Consider the following 21,327-nt stretch of genomic DNA (forward strand, 5'->3'; position numbering starts at 1 on the left):
CAGATCTGTATCTAGATATTAATTGACCACGAAAACATTACATAGACGCACATAAATCAATAATCTAAACATCTTATAATCAATACATGAAAAATACAGGCCGAATAAGTCTATGCAGCCCCATTTATTAATTCTAAAAAACAAGATAACGAGTGTTCTTCATTTAATCCACCAGGACACGAGTTTGTAAATGATGTAGCCAATAAGGCTTTCTTTGGAGAAGTTGTTGTTCTCTATGAATGAGAAGGAAATGTGTGGATGATGTACGTGGGGTATCATCTGGAAGCAAAAATAATATGTAGTCAGTTACTTAACAGATTTAATTACTTGTAAATTAAAGGTGCCATTCCAGACTGTTTCTATCCACTTTAACCCCTCCCTCTAAGTAAAGGCCTGCTCCCTTTAGCAGTTTTCCTCTGTTCTGTCTCCTTTTCTCCTTTTCTTGAGAGAAACAGTCTGAATCAACCTCTTGTGGGTTTTAATAGTCTCTTGATGTCATCCTCAGTTTGAGTCGTTCTTTCCTCTTTGTTTCTGTCTTCAGTAGCTCTCCTCTCATCCATGACCTCATAATAGTGGAAAACTAACTAGTCACAGCCTTTGAGTCTCTGTTTGTTTGTATGCATGTGTGTCCTGTTTCCACAGGCGTGTGGTCCTCAGTATGGCTACAAGTGCGGCCCGCAGCATTTCATCTCAGGAGTTTGTACGAATGTCAGCTCTTCCTTCCAGATCCTCAACTCTTTTACAAAATATCAAGGTACAGTACAGAAAATCTGCTCAAGACAGGACGCTGTCTGTACAAGTTGTCTGTCTGGGTTGAGAGATAGCAATCTCCTCGTCATACTAGTACCACCCAGGACCCTGACTTTAAACTCACACTCCCTCAGCGAACATAGAGATTAGAGCATTCTTCTTAATGTAAACTTGTCTGTGACGACCCCCCCCCCCCATCCCTCTCATGTCCAGCCCAGCCCATCTGCTGCATTGTATGCCCAAGTTAGGAGACAGTTTACTGGGCTTGCATGGCGTTTCCCTGGATGGAAACAGCTTTGAAAGAACCCTAGAGTAAACAGCGTACAGTCATTTTCTCTTTCATTCCCTCAGGTTTTCTGAATCACTGTTACTTTACCACAAATAATCATATACACAGACTTATTGTATACTTCTCATACTCATTTAATCCTCTAAATAATGAATGAAGGTAAAAAAAAGTTTTGAATGAAACAAAAAGACTTTAGAAATACAGTTCTTACATTGTTCCTACACAGACGTCTTGCCTCAAGTAATTGTTATAATTAATATAATCATAGTTGTTAGGTTTCTACAGTTTGAAGGTTTAAAATGAATATTTACAACAGATTTCACAACTCGTCAACTCTAGTTCCTCCACAGGTAAATGATAAGATAAGATAAGATAAGATAAGATAAGATAAGATAGAACTTTATTAATCCCTCGGGTGGGTTCCTCTGGGAAATTCGATTTCCAAAAAGCACATCACTGACAGAAGTTACAGAGTTACAGAATGTTTTATATATATATATATATATATATATATATATATATATATATATATATATATATATATATATATATATACACACACACACACACACAAACACACATGTATAAATACAGAGACAAATATAAATAAAATATACGAAGGGGATAAATAGAATAAATAGGAATAAAAATAAAAATACAAGCCAGGATGACTTTTTTGTACCTTTTTATTTGTGTTATCTGCTACATACATAATGGCAATTGTAATTGTTGTCAGCATTTACCACCCACCAATGCACAGCAGTAAATTGACTACACAGGTCTGTCACCTTTTGAAGTAAAACTGATTTCTAGTTCACTGAGCTGAAAGACATGCGATGGCGATGGGTCCATTTGTCCCTCCACAGTTCACTCCTCCTATTCAAAATTACACAATAGTCACCTAATGATTCTTCACCCAAATTTTACTAAAGAGAAAAATCATACTTTTGATTTTATGGACACATTGTCACACAAATTTCCACTCTTGGTCTGGATGCATAGGTTTGTTTATGACATAATAATGTCTTATGCTTGGCTATGGTCAGTAAAAAAAACTAGGCGTGTATGGTAGGTGCAGCAGACATTTCGAATGGGCAACAATAACAAGGTTGTCCAACACGATCAATATAACTTCACATTTTGATGAATGAAGTCCGTTTACAACATCCCACTCCACGTTCTTCTCCTGTATTCACTATTCCTATTATGCTAGCAGATTCTCTTCTTGTATAATAATAATGTTTGTAATGTAACCTAGTAAAACAAAAGTAGAAGCCTTAAAAAAACAAAAAAGTCCATATTTTGTAACAGAAATATTCATTTTGTTCCCCCATTGTGCTACCCTCTATAAACCCCTCACCCCAACTTATACGTACATAAACCAACGCACGCACGCACACACACACACACACACATACACACACACTGATCTACGTTATTACATTTTGATTTGGAGCTTGTGTGTTTACCGTGGGCGCAAGTAAACAGGAAACAGACTGAACGTGTTACATAACCTGATGTCTTACTTAGGAGAAAAATCACCAAATCAAATACGCTTGTGTAGACTAGCCAAAAGTAAAAAGAAGCAAAAGAAAAAAGTCCAGTCTCAGCTTTCAGCACCCCTGTTAGTGCTTACAGAGAGAAACTGAAAACTAAACGTACCCTTTAATTAAATGTCATTTTTGGCTCTGTTCCAGAGTGCGGGAAGGAGATGGACCTTGTGATCGTGCTGGATGGATCTAACAGTATCTACCCCTGGTCGAGTATTAAGGAGTTTCTCTATAAGTTCATTGGGAGACTTGAGATCGGACCTAAACAGACACAAGTCAGTTGCACTATTTAAAGAACAAACTAAAAAAGCCAATTTTCTTTGCATATACAGTACTTTTAAAAAGCCTTTACCCACTCCATCCATCATTTCAAAAAATAAAGAAATAAAGAGTGGCTATAGACGTTTGCAGAGTGGTTTATGTGTGCGTTCAGTGCAGGCTGCACAGCCATACATGAATGAATAAATGGAATAGTTATGTAACATCAATCAGATATAGAAAAGGAATGAATGGAGGATTATATTAGTTAGTAATTATGTTTAATGACTTTACTGTGCTCCATTATGTAATTTTTCCACACGTGTAAGATGCCCTTTATAAAGCAAAGTTCATAAACTGAGCACTTTACAGCCTTTAAAGTAAATTCAACCTCTCGCTCACTAAGTTTGAACCTGAGTGTATTTCTGTCCACTTGAATTGGATCGCTCTGTGAATGTGTTTTTCTTATGGTTACATTGATCTGGCTCACAGCTTGTGGACTTTTCCACAGGGAAGCACTGGAAAGTCTTCCTACTGTGGAGTCTAGTGGTTGGAAGTCAAATCTTCCATGGCTGCTGAAGTCCTCTGCAGTCTGTATAAAGAACATTGTGTCATATCAAGCTCACCAGACCTCAGCCACATCCTCTGCAGACTGTCTGGGGGGAGAAGCTGAGGAGAGAAGAACATAGAGAGAAATTTAATGTAGGAGAAAGTTTACATGTTAAATGTGTGAATGTATGCGTGTTTTCTAGGTGGGCATTGTGTCTTATGGCGAGACCGTGAGTCATCAGGTCAACCTGAGCCAGTTTGACAACATGCCTGCTTTGCGGGATTTTGTCCAAGAACTTCCTCAGCACACTGGCACCAAGACGATGACTTTCCTGGGCATTGATACTGCCAGGTACCTAACATTAGCTGTCTTATTTGGGCAAACCCGGCAACGGTTGACCACAATTAATAATTGAGTCTTTCTGGTTTGGCAAGGTTTAATGGATATTTGAATAGGAAACTGTCATTTCAAGTCTGCTTGACAATTGTCATGGGCAGATTGTTAGAAGAAAAATAGCACAAGCCTTCCAGTTGGCCTTGCAGATAAATTTTCAGACATGATGGAATTCAAATCTTATGAGGAAATTAAAAAATAGTGTTGCAATTGATGTGTCGTCAGAAAAAAAAAAACTAGCATAAGTCAGGATTGTCTGAGTAACTTTGAAGTTAATTGCATTTCAGAGAGGAAGCCTTCATGCCAGAGCGTGGTGCACGACCTGGAGTTAAGAAAGTCATGGTGATTGTGACTGATGGAGAATCACACGACTACTATAATCTACAAAAGGTCATCAAAGCTTGTGAGCATGATGACATTGAGAGATTTGGCATCGCTGTGAGTACAAAATATTTTGTGATGTTTCAGTTTTTGGTCAGAATAGTTTATCCGTTAATGTTAAGTACTTTCTCGTTTACAGGTTTTGGGGGACTACGGTCGCCAGAACAAATCTCTATCAGAGGTGCAAAAGTTTATCAAAGAGATCCAGAATATCTCCAGTGAACCTATCCAAGACCACTTCTTCAATGTGTCTGATGAGGCTGCTTTAGTGAACATTGTGGATACACTGGGAAGCAGGATTTTGGCCTTGGAAGGTAAACGCATAGACACAAAATATGCATGCTCTTGAAGCCACATTAGCAGTTTCACTTTTGTCAAAGAAATGGATGTTGAAATAGTTCGACAAAGACCGACAAAAGCAGGAAGGAGCTAGCCTTGCCCCCCTAAATAGATCCAATAGGTATGAATAAAAACTACATGCTGAACACATTTAACAATTAAGACATTTAAGGCAAATGATCAATTCAATCAGCTTTATTTATATAGCGCCAATTCACAACAAAAGTGAGTGTTTTATATTGTGAATACCCACGATAATAGAGGAAACTCCAACAATCATATGAACCCCCTATGAGCAAACACGTGTCGACACAGACATCTATAAATGACTTTGTGGGCTCAGTTCATCATTTCAGGGTGTGTTGAAAAAGGTATGTTTACTGGCTATCAACTTCTGATTGATGAGTCGTTAGCATTTCACAGTCAGACCCACCCCTCACTGGTCACATTCATTTTAGAAATAATTAAATGGCACACATGGAAACGGTATTAATGCCCATCGTTTTGATTATCTTCCTCTTCATGTTAAGCTAACATAAGATATTACTTCAGTTCTGTCACAGACAAATATTTCCCTAAATTTCAAACGATACCCATATTTAAGTTTCAGACCCATATTCTTTATATGTTTCGAAGTAAAAACAGATTTGACAACATGTGATTATCTGTGGTTTATGTACATGTAGCTAAACTGAAATTTCCCTTTCTTCAGCTACAAGTGGAAATTCCACTTCCCCCATTCAGATGGAGATGTCCCAAACTGGGTTTAGTGCTCACACCTCAAACGTAAGTTTCAGTCCAACTGTTTACGTGTGATTAATACACCAAACTGCTACCAAATAGATTGTTTACAGAGGAATAGTTGGGTCCTGCTAAATCACTTATTGCACCCAGACCGCACCAAATGGCTGAAGGATGAATCATATTTTGAGATCACAGCAGTGATAAGTTGCTCTATCTGTGGAATCAAAGTGAACTGTTTGCACGGACATGGATTCATCAGCAAGGAAGTTAACTGCTGAACTCATCCCGACACAATACCGCATTGTTATCTCTGGTCCATCTACAGCTGTTTGGTGATTCAGCTCTGTGGGTTAATTTTGGGAAACTTGAGAATTGCTCACTGTGATATCCTGGCAATATCGTGTCTGACTGTATGTGAGTCGGAAAGCAAATGAAAGATGTACACAGCAGAAAAGTCTGTAAGGGATGTTGAGTCAGAAGGCTGATTGGATAAATTCAGTATCTATTTCCTGCATGTAATAAAAAAAACGCCCCTTTTTTATGTTCCTCCTCCTGCTCTTATCTCCTCTGACTCTCTCTTACTCTGAATTGGCTCCTAAGCTGAGTCATAGTACTGAATCCTAAACATGTGACGCCACACTTTAGCAGTCATTAGTGGGAAAGAGCCACTCGACGCACTTTGTTGTGGCTAATGAAAGATGTCATGTCCTGTTGCAACCCCTCCCATTCCTATTACTTAACTGTGCTGCCTCTGGACAAAAAAGAGCGATAGATATATTCACTTGAAATAATATACCGTATATGCTTGTTATTTTATTATGGGATCAATAGCTGTACTTTTAAGTTGCACTTAATGTGCACTTAAAGGCCACAGTCGTATGCCAAAGTCAGTGCTCTTTCTTACATTTAAAAATAAAGTAATCTGGATTTGTGCCATAGTATCATTTTTTATTTTATTTTTTCATTTTTTTTTATTATTACTTTTGCATAATATTGCTACCAAACAGATTCCAAAAAACTATAATAACAGAAAGTTGTGAAAAGCACCCATCAGCGGTGCAACTTTGATTGTTTGGGATCCTGAAGGTCTCTGATGAAGAGCATTCACACAAGTGCAGAACTTAAATATAACTTTGTGATGCTTGCACTCTGCTGCTGCTTACCACCACTACATTTGAGGGGCTAAGTAGTGTATATGAAATGCAGAGTCTACCTCAAAGTAAAATTTCTATAGGGATATTTTGCTTGTTAGTGTAGATGTGTAAACCACTACACTATGGAGCCACTGTTTTGCTTAAATAAAGGATTGGGTTATTTTTTCCACCACATATTTGTCTGTTGTCTCCCTTAGGAAGGTGTGTTACTGGGAGCAGTGGGAGCTTATGAATGGAACGGGACAGTGGTAATGTACACTCCTGGAGGAGACGTGGTTCCAGGGAAAGATGCTTTCTTTGACCCACTGAAAGAGGCTAGGAATGAAAGGCTGGCCGCGTACCTCGGTGAGTGGAAACTTAATAAAATTTATAGTTCCTTTAAATGTCACTGATATATAAATTTAAAGTCTTCATGGATTAAAAAAAATATATAATAACTGACCTTTAAGTGAGTTCCTCTGCACAACACTTGCTCTTGTGTACTTACATTACCCGTTAGTGCTGTTAGATGCAAAATAGCAGCCTTTACTATAAAAGAGACTTTGTTTAAATGTTTTTTGGTGAAACGTGTTTAACATGTTTACATATTATACATATTTAGCCTTAAAAATGAAGGGGTCAGAGTTTGTTAGGAATAAAATATTCTAACAACATTACTAATACAGTGCAAAAAAATGTAAATCTACTCAGGAGGCTATTTATAATATGTACCTTTGGCTTCTCATATGTATTTATGTCAATTATGGAACCAAATTTATGAATAGTTTTAATGCTACTGCTGCTGCTTTTTATGATGCTTTTATTACCATCTAAATATCCAGGCCTACTTTGCTATAAAGCTCCACAGGCCACTTTAAGTACTAGCTGTGTTTGTTGGATATAATCTCATTTAAAGCAGCCTAAAAGTAAAAAGGCTTACATTCTCTGTTTTCCCTTAATATGGAGAATCAGGACTAGCCGTGTATGTGTATACTTCTGTTTATTGCATTTGGGGAGTCTGAAGAATTACATGAAGTCATGATAAATAAATAAAATTTAAAAAATGACTTTAGCAATTAATTAATTTGATGAATAAACTTTGGTTTCATGTATTTCAGTTTACAAAAATATTTTTGCTTCATGTTTATAACTGCCTGATTAACAGTCTTCCTGTTTTCTCCTCTTCTTTGACTGTACGCTTTATTTATTTATTTAGATTATATATGTTAATAATTTCTTAAAGTATATCAATCTTAAGCAAGTTAAAGCTAAAAAAAATTAGCACGTTGAATTAAAATACATGGAATACACACCTTTTTTTGTTCCACCAACCTAGATCTGATCTAAGTGTTTCTGATGTAAAATTAAGTTGCAGAATAAATATGGAAGTTTCTGCTGTGAGGGGGAAAATAGGTACGTCATTTGTCTGACTTCGAAAGCAGATTCTGTTCTCTGTGTCACATAAATAATAATACACAGGCTCGTCGCTCCATGCTGATGCCTTTTATGGCTCGTAAAGCAGCCGTGGTATCTTAGTATCAAGTTATTTAATCAACATGTCATTAGATGGAGCGCTGGTAGCTCGCACACTATAAACTCAGCTGTTGGCACATGCTCGTTCCGAATGCTCAGGCTACAGCACGCAGAGCTGCGGTGCGCTTTTCTAAGTGGGTGTGTGTTCCTTTCCAGTGTTTTACAGTTTCCTTCTCACACGCAGAAGTAAACAGCTGCCAGAGGAGGCATTAAAAATATCCCATAAACAGAGCGAGGGTGCATTTTTTTTCTAGAGAAATCGTAAATCGCAGATACTTTTGTGACACTCCTGAAGGTTCGTACTGTTTGGATTGAAAAAACGTGCTTGTAAATGCACTCTCCGCAGGGTATGATGTGCAGTCAGCATCCACGTCTGAGGGAGAGCTGTACATCACAGGTGCACCGCGGTACAACCACACCGGCCGCGTTGTTATCTACCGACTCGATGAAAACAACAGAATCGTCATCTCACAGATACTGAAAGGAGAACAGGTGAGTCTTTGGCAGGCTTGGCTAGCCTCAGTTCCTCAGGGCGCTTTTGCACTGGAGATGTGAGAAGCTTAAAGATGGTAACTCGCAGTTTCTATCTTAAGCTAATTACACATGTGTCTTTAAGGAAAATAATAAAAGAAAGGGAAAGATGCAAAACACAGTAATTAATAGAAAACACACCTTGTCCGCTGTTGTGTTTTACATATCAGAGCCACTGTAAAAACACATCATTCACATAAGCCATTATTTATAGAAACAATAGCTTCATTTACATCTGCTGAGCTCGCAGTAGAGGAAAAAGTCTGAAAAGGGTTTTTTTTAGAAAATCCAGCAACACATCCACATGGATATTGGCCAATGAGAGAACTCCAAGGACTGGTTGGGCAGATGGTCAGTAAGTGGCTCCAGGCCATTCGTTCCTGGCAAAAGGAAGTGCCCAATAACACAAGCAACACTATGTTTAGTCCATAGTGCGCTATAAAGGAGCAGTTTTTAAAATATGGCTACAAAATGTGCCTGTATGACAAGTCATCAGCCTGATTCAAACACAAATAAAATAATGCAAAAAAAAACCCCAAAACAAGTGATGTGCAACATATTTAATATAGACACACTAAACAGTAATATAACAACCTCTCATACGAGAAGCTTCTTCAGTTTTGAACTGAAGAAGCTTCTCGGATGAGAGGTGAAACGTCTTCAAGCAACTTAAAGAAGTCCAGACGCTTTTCTTTCCCAGCTCCTTAGATAGCTTACAATATATCAATAAATAGTAAATAAATACATAAAAGCACAATAATATAAATATTGATGACTATGCCTGTAAATGTGTGCATATTTATGTCTTATATATTCAGGACAAGATGCACCAAATTCTTTGTGAGCATTCAGCTATATTAGTTTATATTATATTAGTCTGTGGCTTAATGTGGGCTCTCTGGGTTCACTGCTTACTGCATATAATGTGCAAGTTGAATGAATTCAGTGGAGTAAACACTGAAAGATGATTTGGGGCTTTGCGCAGATTGGTTCCTACTTTGGCAGCGTCCTTCAGACTGTTGACGTGGATAAGGATTCCTTGACTGACCTGCTGTTGGTTGGAGCTCCAATGTACATGGGCCCAGAAAAAGATGAGCAGGGACGAGTCTACGTCTACAGGCTCAAGGTACAGAAAATTAGTTCAGTCGGATAACTTTTGCCAGACGTCTGCTAAAAGTCACAAAATAAAAGAGCTTTTTTTGTTTTTCCTCCGTTACAGAATAACAAATTTAAGCATGAGTATACTTTAAAGCCTATTAATCAGTCCTGCTGTACGCTCCAATCAGCCGGCTGCACCAATAAAAATGAGCCGTGCGGCGCCCGGTTTGGTACAGCCATTGCAGCAGTGACAGATCTTAACCTTGATGGGTATAATGATGTGGCGATTGGTGCGCCTTTTGAAAATGACCACAGAGGAGCTGTCTACATCTATCACGGAGACCAGAAATCACTCAAAAAGAAATTTGTACAGGTGAGAAGATGGAATTTATAATACTGAAAGATCTGTTGTTGTTGTTTTCATTACAGTATACTTTAGATAAGGCTACAGATGCTTCCGCTCTGTGCAAATACTGTTTACCCAAGTTAGCATCACTATTATAACCACAATGGATTTAAATTAACTGCAGTTTTGCCTCAATATCCCCTGCTTTGTTTGTTGCTGTGTCCTCAGCATATTCCTGCAGGTGGCGATGGCGAAAAGGTGAAATTCTTTGGTCAGTCCATACATGGAGTCATGGATCTAAATGGAGATGGAATCACTGATATCACTATAGGAGGTCTGGGAGGGGCCTCGCTGTTCTGGTGAGTCGTGGCCCATCCTCACATACAAACATTCACTGCAAAAACCACACATTCCACTTCAATCGTTAACAGCAGCAGCAGCGCTGCAGCCCAAAGACAGCATACATGTCCACTTTCCATTGCATTAATCAGGGTTTAGACAGCTGTGCATGTCCCACTGGGGTTGTAGGCTGGTGACCATCAACCTCCTCGTGATTTCTCTTTTAAAAGCCCCCGCAACATACTTCACAGTTGGAGAGCAGCATACATCCTCAGCCCACAAAGTTTTGAAGCCAACAGCATGATTTAACCTCCAAGGCAGACTTTCTCCCACAGCTTCTACTGACAGAGCTTCGACTAGGCTGTGTGAAAACTCCATTTCCCAAGTGACTTAGAGTTTAAAAAGGATTTGGCAGCAGGCAGGCTCTTCCTCCAGGACTGCTGGCTCTGTTTTAGAAAGCTTAACATTTGGATGCTGAGAACTGAAGCCAAGTTTTATTCTCAAGATGCATTAGTTCCTTCCTTTGTGAAAACTTATTTATTCTACTCTGACTGCATCAGTGACATCATCTATTTAACGTGCTGCTATAACGTACTACTTTGTGGTTCGTTGCAGTACTGTGTGCAGGATGTGCAGTGCTTGAACTGCACACGCACTATTCCTGCGTGCTTTGTATTCTAGTAGTTAATGCATTTCATTTGTGTTACCAGGTCCAGAGATGTTGCAGAGCTGCATGCCAGCATGACTTTCAACCCCTCTAAAGTCAACCTCCAGCAGATTGAGCACCAGTGTGAACACGGCAATAGGAAATCTATTTGTGCGAAGACCAACTTGTGCTTTACCTACAGAGTCAAATCCAACCAGCCGACTGTAAAAACAACTGCAAGTGAGTCATGTAACAAACCAACTTGATTCTGCAATTTTTCTCCCTTATTTTTCTTCTTTATAACCACATTAAAAAAAAAAAAAAACTTCTTGTGTCTTGTAGATATGACCTATACTATAACACTGGACAGTCTGCGTGCCACATCCAGGGCCTCATTTATTAGCAAAGATTTAAAAAATGACCGCAGGACTACACAGAAGTTCACCATCATGGACGGAACGAAAGAATGCATGGAGAAAACCTTCATGATGTCGGCAAGTTGTGTTTTCTTACCTGTACAAAGTCTGACTTTATTTTCAGTCTGCATTTACTAAACACAACATTCAAGTGGATTCCTTTTGTTGCTGCGCTGCTCATTAGTGAAAGTTATATTCAGGGCTTCCTGGAAATGTTAATGGTGTTTTAGGGCTGTTAGCCAGAGAGGAGGGAGGGTAAAGCTGTCCTATGCAGAGCAGGAAGACCTAACATGAAACAGACCCCGTCCTGATCAAAGCATGCTCCGTTTAAACCTTGTGCCGCACTGGCCGATAAATTATCTGGAGACACTTAGAGAAAGGAGTGAGGATGAAACAGTGATTAGAGTGAATTAGAAGGTGAATTAGGTAGTGATCCATTGACTACTTTTACCTGTAACTGCTAAAAGCTTTTAAACCTTTGCTGTACCACCTACTTTAAAACCAAGCGTCTTCTTGGGCAGCTTCTGCTTCCTGGAATTCGTGCCAGCCATGGATTTCTCTGACTGGCTAACCCTTTAGTGAAGGAAAGAGGAGCTAATCGTTGGAAACAGCTGTTGTTATTATGTATGTTGAGTATGAATACCTGCTCTGTTCAAGTGTGCAAGTCAGACCAGAGACTTCCCACTTGTCCTCAGGCAGAGGTCGAGAATTTAACAAGCACGGAAGAAGCGTCGCGTCTATATTTGTCTCTGCTAAAGCATCAGTTAAAATACAAATAAAGTTAATATCAGTGACTGAAATTCTGAAAAATATAAACAGTGTGGTTTCTAATTGTTTAAGCAACAGGCACAGTCTGTGCAGTTCAGTGTTGCTGATTGTAAATGCGGCACTTTCATGTTAAAAGCTCTTCATCAGCGTCCTTTGAGTTTTAATCAGCATTTGGAACGGTCTCAAGAAGGACTTCATCATAGGCAGCGCCTCAATGTGACACACCTCTTTCAAACTGGATCTGCGTGTGTCCATCATATGAAGGCTTTGCACAATCGCACAAACACAAATAAATCTCAGTTACTTTGGTAAATTGCTTTTTTTCTCAGTAGCAGAGACTGTCACAAACCTGTGTCTGTCCTGACGTACGTGGCGCTAGCGAGTGTTGCTTTTTTGGCGGCTTTGATGAAGGACTTTGCTACCACCATGATGATGCTTTCTTTTAACCAGTGAAAACACTGCCTCAACATCTCCTAAATGGACAGGAGCAAAAGTTTACGCTGACTCTTATAATCCCCAGAGGACCAATCCAAATACCTCTGACCTTTGCTCTACCATCCGTTTGACATTTCTTTTAGCTTAAAGCAGGGGTGAGTGACTCCAGGCCTCGAGGGCTGGTGTCCTTCAGGTTTTAGATGTGTCTTTGATCCAACACAGCTGATTTAAATGGCTAAATGACCTCCTCAACATATCCTGTGATTCAGGTGTGTTGACCCAGGGTGAAATCTAAAACCTGCAGGACACTGGCCCTGGAGGCCTGGAGTTGCCCACCCCTGGCTTAAAGTGAAATGCTGAATGGTTTTCCAGCAAAGTGTTGCAAATAGACTCGGCAAACACTTTATCAAGGACTGCACAGCAACACTGGAGACTTCATTTGCTCTGAAAACGCCTTCAATTCTTCCAGAGAATCAAAACAGGGGCATTATGGAAGTAGCCACTAGATGACCTTAAATAGTGTCTAAAAGGGGGTGACAAAGGTCAGGTGCAGTACTCAGATATGCTGTGCAATCTAAGCTGTGATTGACTTGAAGGGAGTGAACTGTGCCAAGAAAGCATTCCTCATATCATTACACAGCTCAGTGTTCAACTCACCATTTTACCACATTTGTTTTGAAAGAATCAGTTTGCAGTTGATGCAGCAAAGCTTCAGCGTCAGAAAGCAGCCAGTGAATTTTGACCTTAAAGTCCTCCATTGTTCTTCACTTTTTTTCTCCCTCTGCCTTTTATTTTCCTCCCTGCTTTGCCTCATCGTCCGCTATCCCAGGAACGGCTAGACTTCCGAGGACCTCTGACTGTGTCTGTGGAGTTCGGAAAAGCTGATGAAGAAGGTCCTGTGCTGGATGAAAGTCTTCCCAAATCCATCAATGCCAATGTAAGACCACTTATATCACTTATGGTTTCTTTTAGTAAAATAATCGACTAGTTACACTAAGCAGAACATTTAAAGTTGCAGACAGGAAGAATTTGACCCCGGTCTGTCTTTATAATCCCGTAGCGAGGACACGGGTTTTCTTTTCTGGCTGCTGATACAGTGCATTAGCTTCTGCAACAGCTGACTACCATCCTTCAGTTTCAGCCCCCATTAGTGCTTCAGCACCAGCAGCCAGGACCATCTTCCCACACCCCCACATGCATATTTCCTCTAACAAGAGGGTTCCCAGATTATTGGTTGGAGTGCGTGATGTTTCCCGACAAAGCTGGGAAACATCACAGGAGGATTCAGCTTCAGCATGCACTAGAAAATGCATTTAAAGCCCGTACGCATTAGTCGCATTGTTATCTTTGCTCACACGTAAACGCACAACCACATATGTTGCAGATCCCGTCTCCCCTCATGCTGCGTCACGGGGACCTCTCCTGTTATTGTTATTGACAGGAAGAGAAGGGGACAAACACCCAGAGAAGAGGAAGTTATCAAACGGAAGTGTTTTTCTTTTGACATTGCACTGCAAATGATATTCCAATCCCATCCTTTTTGGGAGAGAAGATACTGTTGATCTTATCAGTCCAGTGGGAGACTATTAGGAATGGGAACAAATGCGACTGTGAGCCTGAAACACTCTCAGGGGGGAAAGGCAAAGGAAATGAAGGTCATCTAAAGGAACACGTCTTCTCAGGGGTGCAAACAAACATGCAGCTTATTTTCATTCTTATTGCTAATTTCACAAGTTATCTACTGGACTGAGTATATTCATACTTCAATATGAGGCTATGAGAGTTTGAGTCTTTACCACGATTGGCTTGCAAAGTAGTTGTGAAGTCACGCAGTCATCTTGTATGTACAGATCTTGAACTCGTACAAGCATCATTCTGCAAGGCCAAGTAAAAATGCAGCTTTTGGAAATATTTAATTTGTTATTTTCTTAAAAATGTCTTGTAGATTACTTTAATGGACTGTGGAAACAAAACTCAGACGTGCGTTCCTGACCTCTCCCTGAAGGCTAAATGTGATGAGCAAAGGTTAGTGGAATTATTATTATTATATCGTTGTTATAAAACCAAAAACGAGCATGACAGATCTTAGTTTGAGCATTTGTTTCCGTGTTTGCACCGGTTTCAGTTAAATACAGGAATTTAAATGAATTGCAGCTTTTTCAGAAATGGGTTTGTGTATATTTATACACATATATATTTTTCTTGAATGTTATTCTGTACTATTTCTTTCTCATATCAGAGTTGTTACTTGATGTGTTGTAAGTCGTAGTTTTGGAGTCATTCAGCCGAGTCCAGAGTATCCAGAGTATGACTGCACCCTTGTGTTGATGTGTGTGCATCGCATCCAACCGTTCTGACTTTTTATTTTTTATGTACTTCTCCAGTAAATTGATCAAAGAAAAGGAAATCATTTATTTGAATATCACCGTTAAAAACCTCAAAGACAAAGCTTATAACACCAACGTGAAAATCAACTTTACACAAAACATCAACTTTGTGAACGTAGAGGTAAGAACCCTTTCCCTCCTCTCTCTGCGCTACTTGACTTTACGGACTGAAGCAATGCGTGTAATTCTGTGACTACAACTCTTCAGCCAGATACAAAGACGACCACTGTAAATGACACCGAAGTGAGCATTGAGGTGGGGTACCCCTTCTTGGGAAACAACGAAGAGGTTAGTTTCATCTGCCTTGTGCAGGATCCGTAAAACATCTTACCTGTACAATATTTCTTTACCTCTGCTCACTAAACCTATGGTTTGATGTCAAATCCACAGGAAACAATAACAGTGAAATTTGAGGTGAATCTCAAATATTTTCAGGAGGAAATTGAGTTCACCGTGACAGCTACAAGGTGAGAGGATCCCTCCATCTTTCTGCACATCATCAGGATAATAATAATAATTCTGGAAAAAAGGATGAAAAAGATTTGTTTCTGCTTATTTCTGTGATTAATTGTCCAAAATGGTGGATGGATGTTCTGTTAATTTTACGTATGCATGTAAATTGTATTTTTGTAGTGACAATGAAGAAGATTTCTCTACCATGCACGACAACAGAGCGACTATCTCCATCCCTGTCAAGTATGAACTTGGACTCACGTTCAAAGTAGATGTAAAGTGAGTAGCTGTGAATCGACACCTTTGCATTAAAGCTACATTATTCACTTTTCTTTTCTTTTTTTTAGCCAGACAAGTAAAAGTTTCCAATATTATTGATGATGATAATAATAATATTAGCATTTCCTTTTATATTGGAATAAAAAGGTGTTAGTACCACAACCGAGTCAGTCATTGTGCTGTGTTTCCCTCCTTGTTAACCAAGCCAGGAGCTTACGATGCACGCCAACATGCACGTAACGATAACGGCACCGTCATCTGGATTTGTAGTCTGGGGATTGTGAATGATGTGATTGTATATGGAAATGTATAAACACATAACATTCAACCACTCAAACTCATTTTCAATTCATGAACGACAACAATTATTATATTTTAGTATTAAAAATGTCATTTAGATTTAAAAGCTGATCGATACTGCTGGATTAACCACTATAGAAACATGATTTTGGTAATTACCACTGCTGGTAATGTAGGACAGGTGTGGCAGAATTGTGGTCTAATATAGCAGCTTTTATTTACTAAGTAATAAGAAGAATAAACAAAAAAACAAAACATTTATTGATTAATAAAGTCAGTGGAATTCATTAATTGCTTTTACTTTAAGGTTATTTAGGGTTTCTCACACATAGTTTGACCCTTGACCTTTTTCAGGCTGTAAAATGGGGTTAAAAGAAGAATGAATGTTGTATTGACATCCTTTCAAAATGTTTGGAAGGTGATATTTGCCTTTGTTTGCATCTTGTGCTGCCAGCAAGTGGCCTAAATATGTTAATGCAGGTAAAGTTAATGCACATAGACTGATGGCTTATTCAGCATTAGTGAAGTTGGACTGTAAGGAATTAGGAAGACCTCAAGAGTGTACTTTTTTTAGACTTTTGGTTCTATTTCCTATAACTTTATTAGACACATCATTTTGCGTCTGAAGCTCTGATTGAGAAGTGAAGGATGTAAAAAGGATGTCCCTTTCAGGTCGCCTTTGAACAACCACATTGAAATAACACAAGAGGATAAGTACCCCTCGGAATTCAGTGACTTCAGTATGATTGGAGAAGAGGTCAACATCACCTACACGGTAACATCTGCACGCAGTGATCATTTTGGATGATTTATAATACAAGCACAGAACTTCTAGTTCACATGTGGCGCAGGGTGTCGGTAATATGAATTCCACTCCTTTTCTGTGTCTCACATGTCCTCAGGTGGAAAAGTTACATGACGGGGTGACTCCAACCCTTGGCCTTGAAGTGAAATATCCTTTTGAGTCTCCGAGGAAGAACACGTTACTGTACCTGACGCACGTCACCTACTCAAATGTAAGTGTGCTTCCATGGATATGCAAGCGTATGCGAAGAAACAGACCAACGTCCGTGTCGTTTTCTCCCTACTCTGCAGATGATGTGTGACACAAAAGGACAGATCGATCCTTTTAAAATTAACTCCTCAGAGGTTAAAGAGGTGAAAGTGGAAAAAGAGACGCTCAGTAACTACCTGCTGGTGAGTGATGACATTCGTGTTCTACAGATCGCTGAACTCTTCCTGCACCCGTCTTACGTGTTTAATTTCCTCTGCAGCAAGACAGCCACACAAAGTTTGAATCGTTTAACTGCTCGATTTCTGAAGGCCAAAAGATCGCTCAGCTCAACGTGGCGTTCAGATTGTGGAAACCTACGTTTATCGAGGTACGTTTTGAGATGCGACGTCGCTGGGTGCTTTTGGCTTGTCTGGCTCTCTCTGACCAGCTCTTTCTCATGGGTTGCGATAAATATTAAATACAATATAGTATTGGAAAAAAAGCAGGCTGACAGCTGTCTGATTGATGGACAGAAAGGAAATAAAATACTTAAATATCTATCTTTACAGAGCGAGTTTTCCGGTCTATACTTGGTGGTGAACGGGACTTTGGACATCAGGAAGCAGGAGGACGTGTTTGAAGTGAACAGCAACGACATGACCAGAAGTGTAAGTCAGAAGGTTCTGGTATAGTAAGCATGTGACATCTCATTATCATTAAATGCTTATGTATGTTTACATATATGTGCATATTTAGAGTATGTACTGTATTTTTCCTCTAAACAGGTCAGTATCCAGGTTTCCAAAGATACTGTCAGAGGAATCCCGTTCTGGATCATTATCATCAGTATCCTGATAGGACTGCTCATCTTAGCACTCGTTATCTTCATTCTGTGGAAGGTAATATTCTGCAAACTATTTCAAATCATTGTGACCGTGTGACATCTTGTCACTGCAGAGCACACTCAAAAGAATTGTGGTGGAATAGTGGTTAGCTTGCTACGTCACAGTGGTGGCTTCTCTCCAGAGTACCTGCAAAGTCCGAAAACATGCAATTAGCAGGATTAGGTTAATTGAGGATTATAAATTGCCTATAGGTGTGTGAATGGTTGTCTCTGTTAGCCCTGTACCATCGGATGTACCCCGACTCTCACCCTGGGATAGGCTCCTGTCAACCCCCCTGGACCCTGAATTGGATAAGTGAAAGAGAATGGATGGATGCCTAAAAAACTTAAGTGTTTCAAATGGCTATGTGTGTTTGGGCTTTATATTGTTAGCTGATAAAACTTTTGTCTCAAGATCATCACTTCTGGCTCCAAAAAGCCAAAACATGTACGGCCATAGCGCTAGCAGGGAAAATCGTGGTAACCACAAGATGGTTTATGTAAAGTTTATGCTTTAATCCTGATTTTAAGACAGATGATGACAGAAACTCTCAGCAAGAAAGCTAATAAGCATATGTCCAAAAATGTCAAAGTATCCTTTTCTGTTTTAAGTGGTTTTGTGACTCACTTTTCTGCTCTTCCAGTTTGGCTTTTTCAAGAGAAAATCCAGGGACTATCCAAAGGAGGAAGAGGCAGAGTGACGTATCCAAACAGCCACCCACCATCAGGACCTACAAACTAACAGACAGACATAGGAAACGCCATAAGACCCACTGATATTAGTGCTGTGACAGATTGACTGCCTGGAAAACAAAACAACACAAACAGCATTATCTTCACTGATTCCTGCACTGGCATTTATCAGGTAAAGCTTGCAAATACTTCTAAACTCTTTGATTTTCCAAGCGCTAGATTATAACACTGGAGCCGAAATGAAAGTGGCTCACACGCGGAGACGGACACACTGACTATACAGAAGTATTTGCACATGCTATTTGTTCAACATGACCAACAAACAGTAACAGTACGCATCAAGTCCCATCAAGCAGTTCAAGAAGAGGAGCCAGAGGCGGGACGGAGGAGACCATCACTTGCAAGGCACCAAGTTGGCCAAAAAAGCACCATCTAACCAACTAACTCTGTGACATACAGCAGAAATCCAAAGGCTTCAGAGCTCCTGCAGCTGCACTCCAGCTTTAGAGGCAAAAAAAGTACTCAGGTTTTTTCACAATGAGGATCCAAAGTTGCTACTTTTATGCACGCTTCTGAGACAATATGTGAACTTTCCGTGTGTTGGACCAGTCTGTCTGATAGCTTACACCTTTGTGTGAAACTCTTTTGCTTGATTAGGTTTTTGAAACACTGTATTAGGTATTAAGTAGTTGTTGTTCTTGCTGAATTTAAACAGTATAAAATGGCACATTTTTAATGTCAAAATGTTTGTTAAAGACCAAAACCTGAATGCAATTGTTATTTTTTTACTTAAGAAAAGTTGCAGTCTGTAATTAATCTGTCATCACCTCGGTTACCATGGAGATACAGACTGCCGCGTCCTCAAAATCCAAATCTTTGATTGTACTGTAAATATATCTGGTCACAAATGTAAAGCTTAACATGTACAGGATCGTGTTTGGATTTAATTTAATGTTTGTTTGTTTTTTGGGGGGTTTTCAGATCGGTGGTCAGAGAAATGATTTTGCTCAGGTGCTACAAATATCATGAATAATGACATAAATATACACAATTTACACTCGAGAAAATGATATGGCTTTTGTCACATTTTCAGTGCTAAGATGTATGCAGATATGTAAATAATGGTATTTTTTGATTAAAAGTATTGAAAGTATAATTACTCCGTAGTGAAATATATATATATATAAAGACGAGGGTTTGTATCCACTATTTTGGTTTCATTTGATTGAAAATGATATTTCGAACCTGTTGAATGACTGTGTTCTGAATGCCGAGGCTGAGATATCACAGCAGATACTTTGATTTCCTTTTAACTTGCAAAATAGGAACTTAATAATCATCCAGTTTAGAAATATATGTCCAACTGTTCACTAGTTTCCTCTGTGTTGTAAAGGGATTCTCTGGTGGCTGTAGTGTGCACAAAGCATAGCACACTCTAGGCTTTCTCTTGCTTTAAAGTACCTTATTTGTACCTTTTTGTTTCCAAAGTTTGCACAGCTGCCCGATATTTTAGAAGAGATTATAATCTGAATTGAGGAGAAACATATTCTAGCCTCTTTTTGTAGCGTTTTCCCCTCATAACTATGTCTTAATGCTGAGGGAAATAAGCAACAATAAGAGGCAGCTCTTCTGTTTCTTAATACTCCTCAGCTCTCACTCCACTGGTGACATTAAAGCACATGTAATAAATTGTATATAGAGAATGTGTAGCTGTTAGGCAATTTTTGGATTGTGTGGCCACGTTGGGTTCACGCACGAGGGTGGAGTTCACCTCTCTTTGTTCAGTCAGAGCTTACTTACAGATCACAACTCCGAGGAACTGTAGCAAGCAAAGTGAGCTCCAGCCCAGCCTTCTACACTGCTGTGAAATCTTCACTGTAATGCACTGGTTTGTCAGAGTGTATGTGTCCTCATTAGCACAGATATATGAACTGAATCTGATGTACAAAAAAATAAATAATTTTTATAAAGAACATCACCATTTCTCTTGCATTTTGTTCAGACAAAGCACGCATCAGAACTGTGATCTGTTTAATACACTGCTCCCAATCTGTCATTAACCACATCCCAAAGGTGCTCTACTGATTGAGATCTGGAGATTATGGATGCGATTTGAGCACTGTGAACTCGCTATCATGTTCAAGAATGATTTGAGATTTGCCAGATGGTGTTATCCTGTTGGAAGCAGCCATCAGAAGATGGGTAGCAACAATACTCAGGTAGCTGTGGTGTATAAATGATGATTCGTTGGTACTGAAGGTCCCAAAGTGTGCCAAGAAATTATCCTCCACACCATTTTACCACCAGCAACCAGAACCTTTGACACAAGGCCAGATGGATCCATCATCTCAAAGCAGTCTGGTTATACATTCATCATCCAGAGAACTGCCACTCAATGGTTATCTTCTCTTTTTATGATGATTCTGTGTAAACCTTAGAGGTGTTTGCAGAAAAATCCCAGTAAACTTTCACATCATCAGTTTCTAAAATACTTAGACCAACACTATCAACCATGCCAACCTCAAACTTCAGGTGGTCTCAAGCATGTCTTCATGCATAAATACATAACCTGTGGGTTAATTTCAGTTCGTACCATGTGACTGGATGAACGTGATGAACATGATACCTTCTTCCAGTCTTCAGTAGTCCAACGGCGGTGTTTCATGGCCCAACCCTCTTTGTGTTATTCTGACGTGTTAGCAGTGGCTTTCGTGCTGCAACTCGTCCTGTCAAACCTGCAGCTTGAAGTCTTGTCTTCACAGGTGAAACGCAGGCTTGCTTACTATCACCACTATTAAGCTGTGCTTGAAGCTGTTGTCCTGTGATGATAGGCAGTATC

General features: G+C 39.5%; 1 protein-coding gene and 1 long non-coding RNA gene across 2 annotated transcripts in view; one reads left to right on the forward strand and one right to left on the reverse strand.

The window, feature by feature from the left end:
- Positions 1-20,461, forward strand: part of itga1 (integrin, alpha 1) — a 61,798-nt gene extending 41,337 nt beyond the window's left edge. The window contains exons 5-30 of the mRNA XM_004549724.3: positions 643-754; positions 2,737-2,864; positions 3,600-3,748; positions 4,078-4,228; positions 4,311-4,485; positions 5,223-5,296; positions 6,606-6,753; positions 8,267-8,412; positions 9,437-9,577; positions 9,671-9,922; positions 10,124-10,254; positions 10,945-11,120; positions 11,223-11,374; positions 13,329-13,436; positions 14,445-14,524; positions 14,884-15,007; positions 15,094-15,174; positions 15,277-15,353; positions 15,520-15,618; positions 16,591-16,693; positions 16,821-16,934; positions 17,014-17,115; positions 17,193-17,300; positions 17,482-17,580; positions 17,698-17,811; positions 18,440-20,461. Coding sequence (XP_004549781.3) covers positions 643-754; positions 2,737-2,864; positions 3,600-3,748; positions 4,078-4,228; positions 4,311-4,485; positions 5,223-5,296; positions 6,606-6,753; positions 8,267-8,412; positions 9,437-9,577; positions 9,671-9,922; positions 10,124-10,254; positions 10,945-11,120; positions 11,223-11,374; positions 13,329-13,436; positions 14,445-14,524; positions 14,884-15,007; positions 15,094-15,174; positions 15,277-15,353; positions 15,520-15,618; positions 16,591-16,693; positions 16,821-16,934; positions 17,014-17,115; positions 17,193-17,300; positions 17,482-17,580; positions 17,698-17,811; positions 18,440-18,496 — 3,201 coding nt within the window. The 3' untranslated portion in view covers positions 18,497-20,461. The remainder of the gene's footprint in view (positions 1-642; positions 755-2,736; positions 2,865-3,599; positions 3,749-4,077; positions 4,229-4,310; positions 4,486-5,222; positions 5,297-6,605; positions 6,754-8,266; positions 8,413-9,436; positions 9,578-9,670; positions 9,923-10,123; positions 10,255-10,944; positions 11,121-11,222; positions 11,375-13,328; positions 13,437-14,444; positions 14,525-14,883; positions 15,008-15,093; positions 15,175-15,276; positions 15,354-15,519; positions 15,619-16,590; positions 16,694-16,820; positions 16,935-17,013; positions 17,116-17,192; positions 17,301-17,481; positions 17,581-17,697; positions 17,812-18,439) is intronic.
- On the reverse strand, positions 158-12,556 carry LOC143419529 (uncharacterized). The gene is made up of 3 exons (XR_013099524.1): positions 12,414-12,556; positions 3,474-3,516; positions 158-279 (listed from the first exon to the last, which is right to left on the reverse strand). It is a non-coding gene; the product is annotated as an uncharacterized LOC143419529 (long non-coding RNA).
- Positions 20,462-21,327: the final 866 nt, after the last annotated feature.

This window comes from Maylandia zebra, linkage group LG7 (assembly GCF_041146795.1).
Source record: "Maylandia zebra isolate NMK-2024a linkage group LG7, Mzebra_GT3a, whole genome shotgun sequence".
NCBI classification, from domain to species: domain Eukaryota; kingdom Metazoa; phylum Chordata; class Actinopteri; order Cichliformes; family Cichlidae; genus Maylandia; species Maylandia zebra.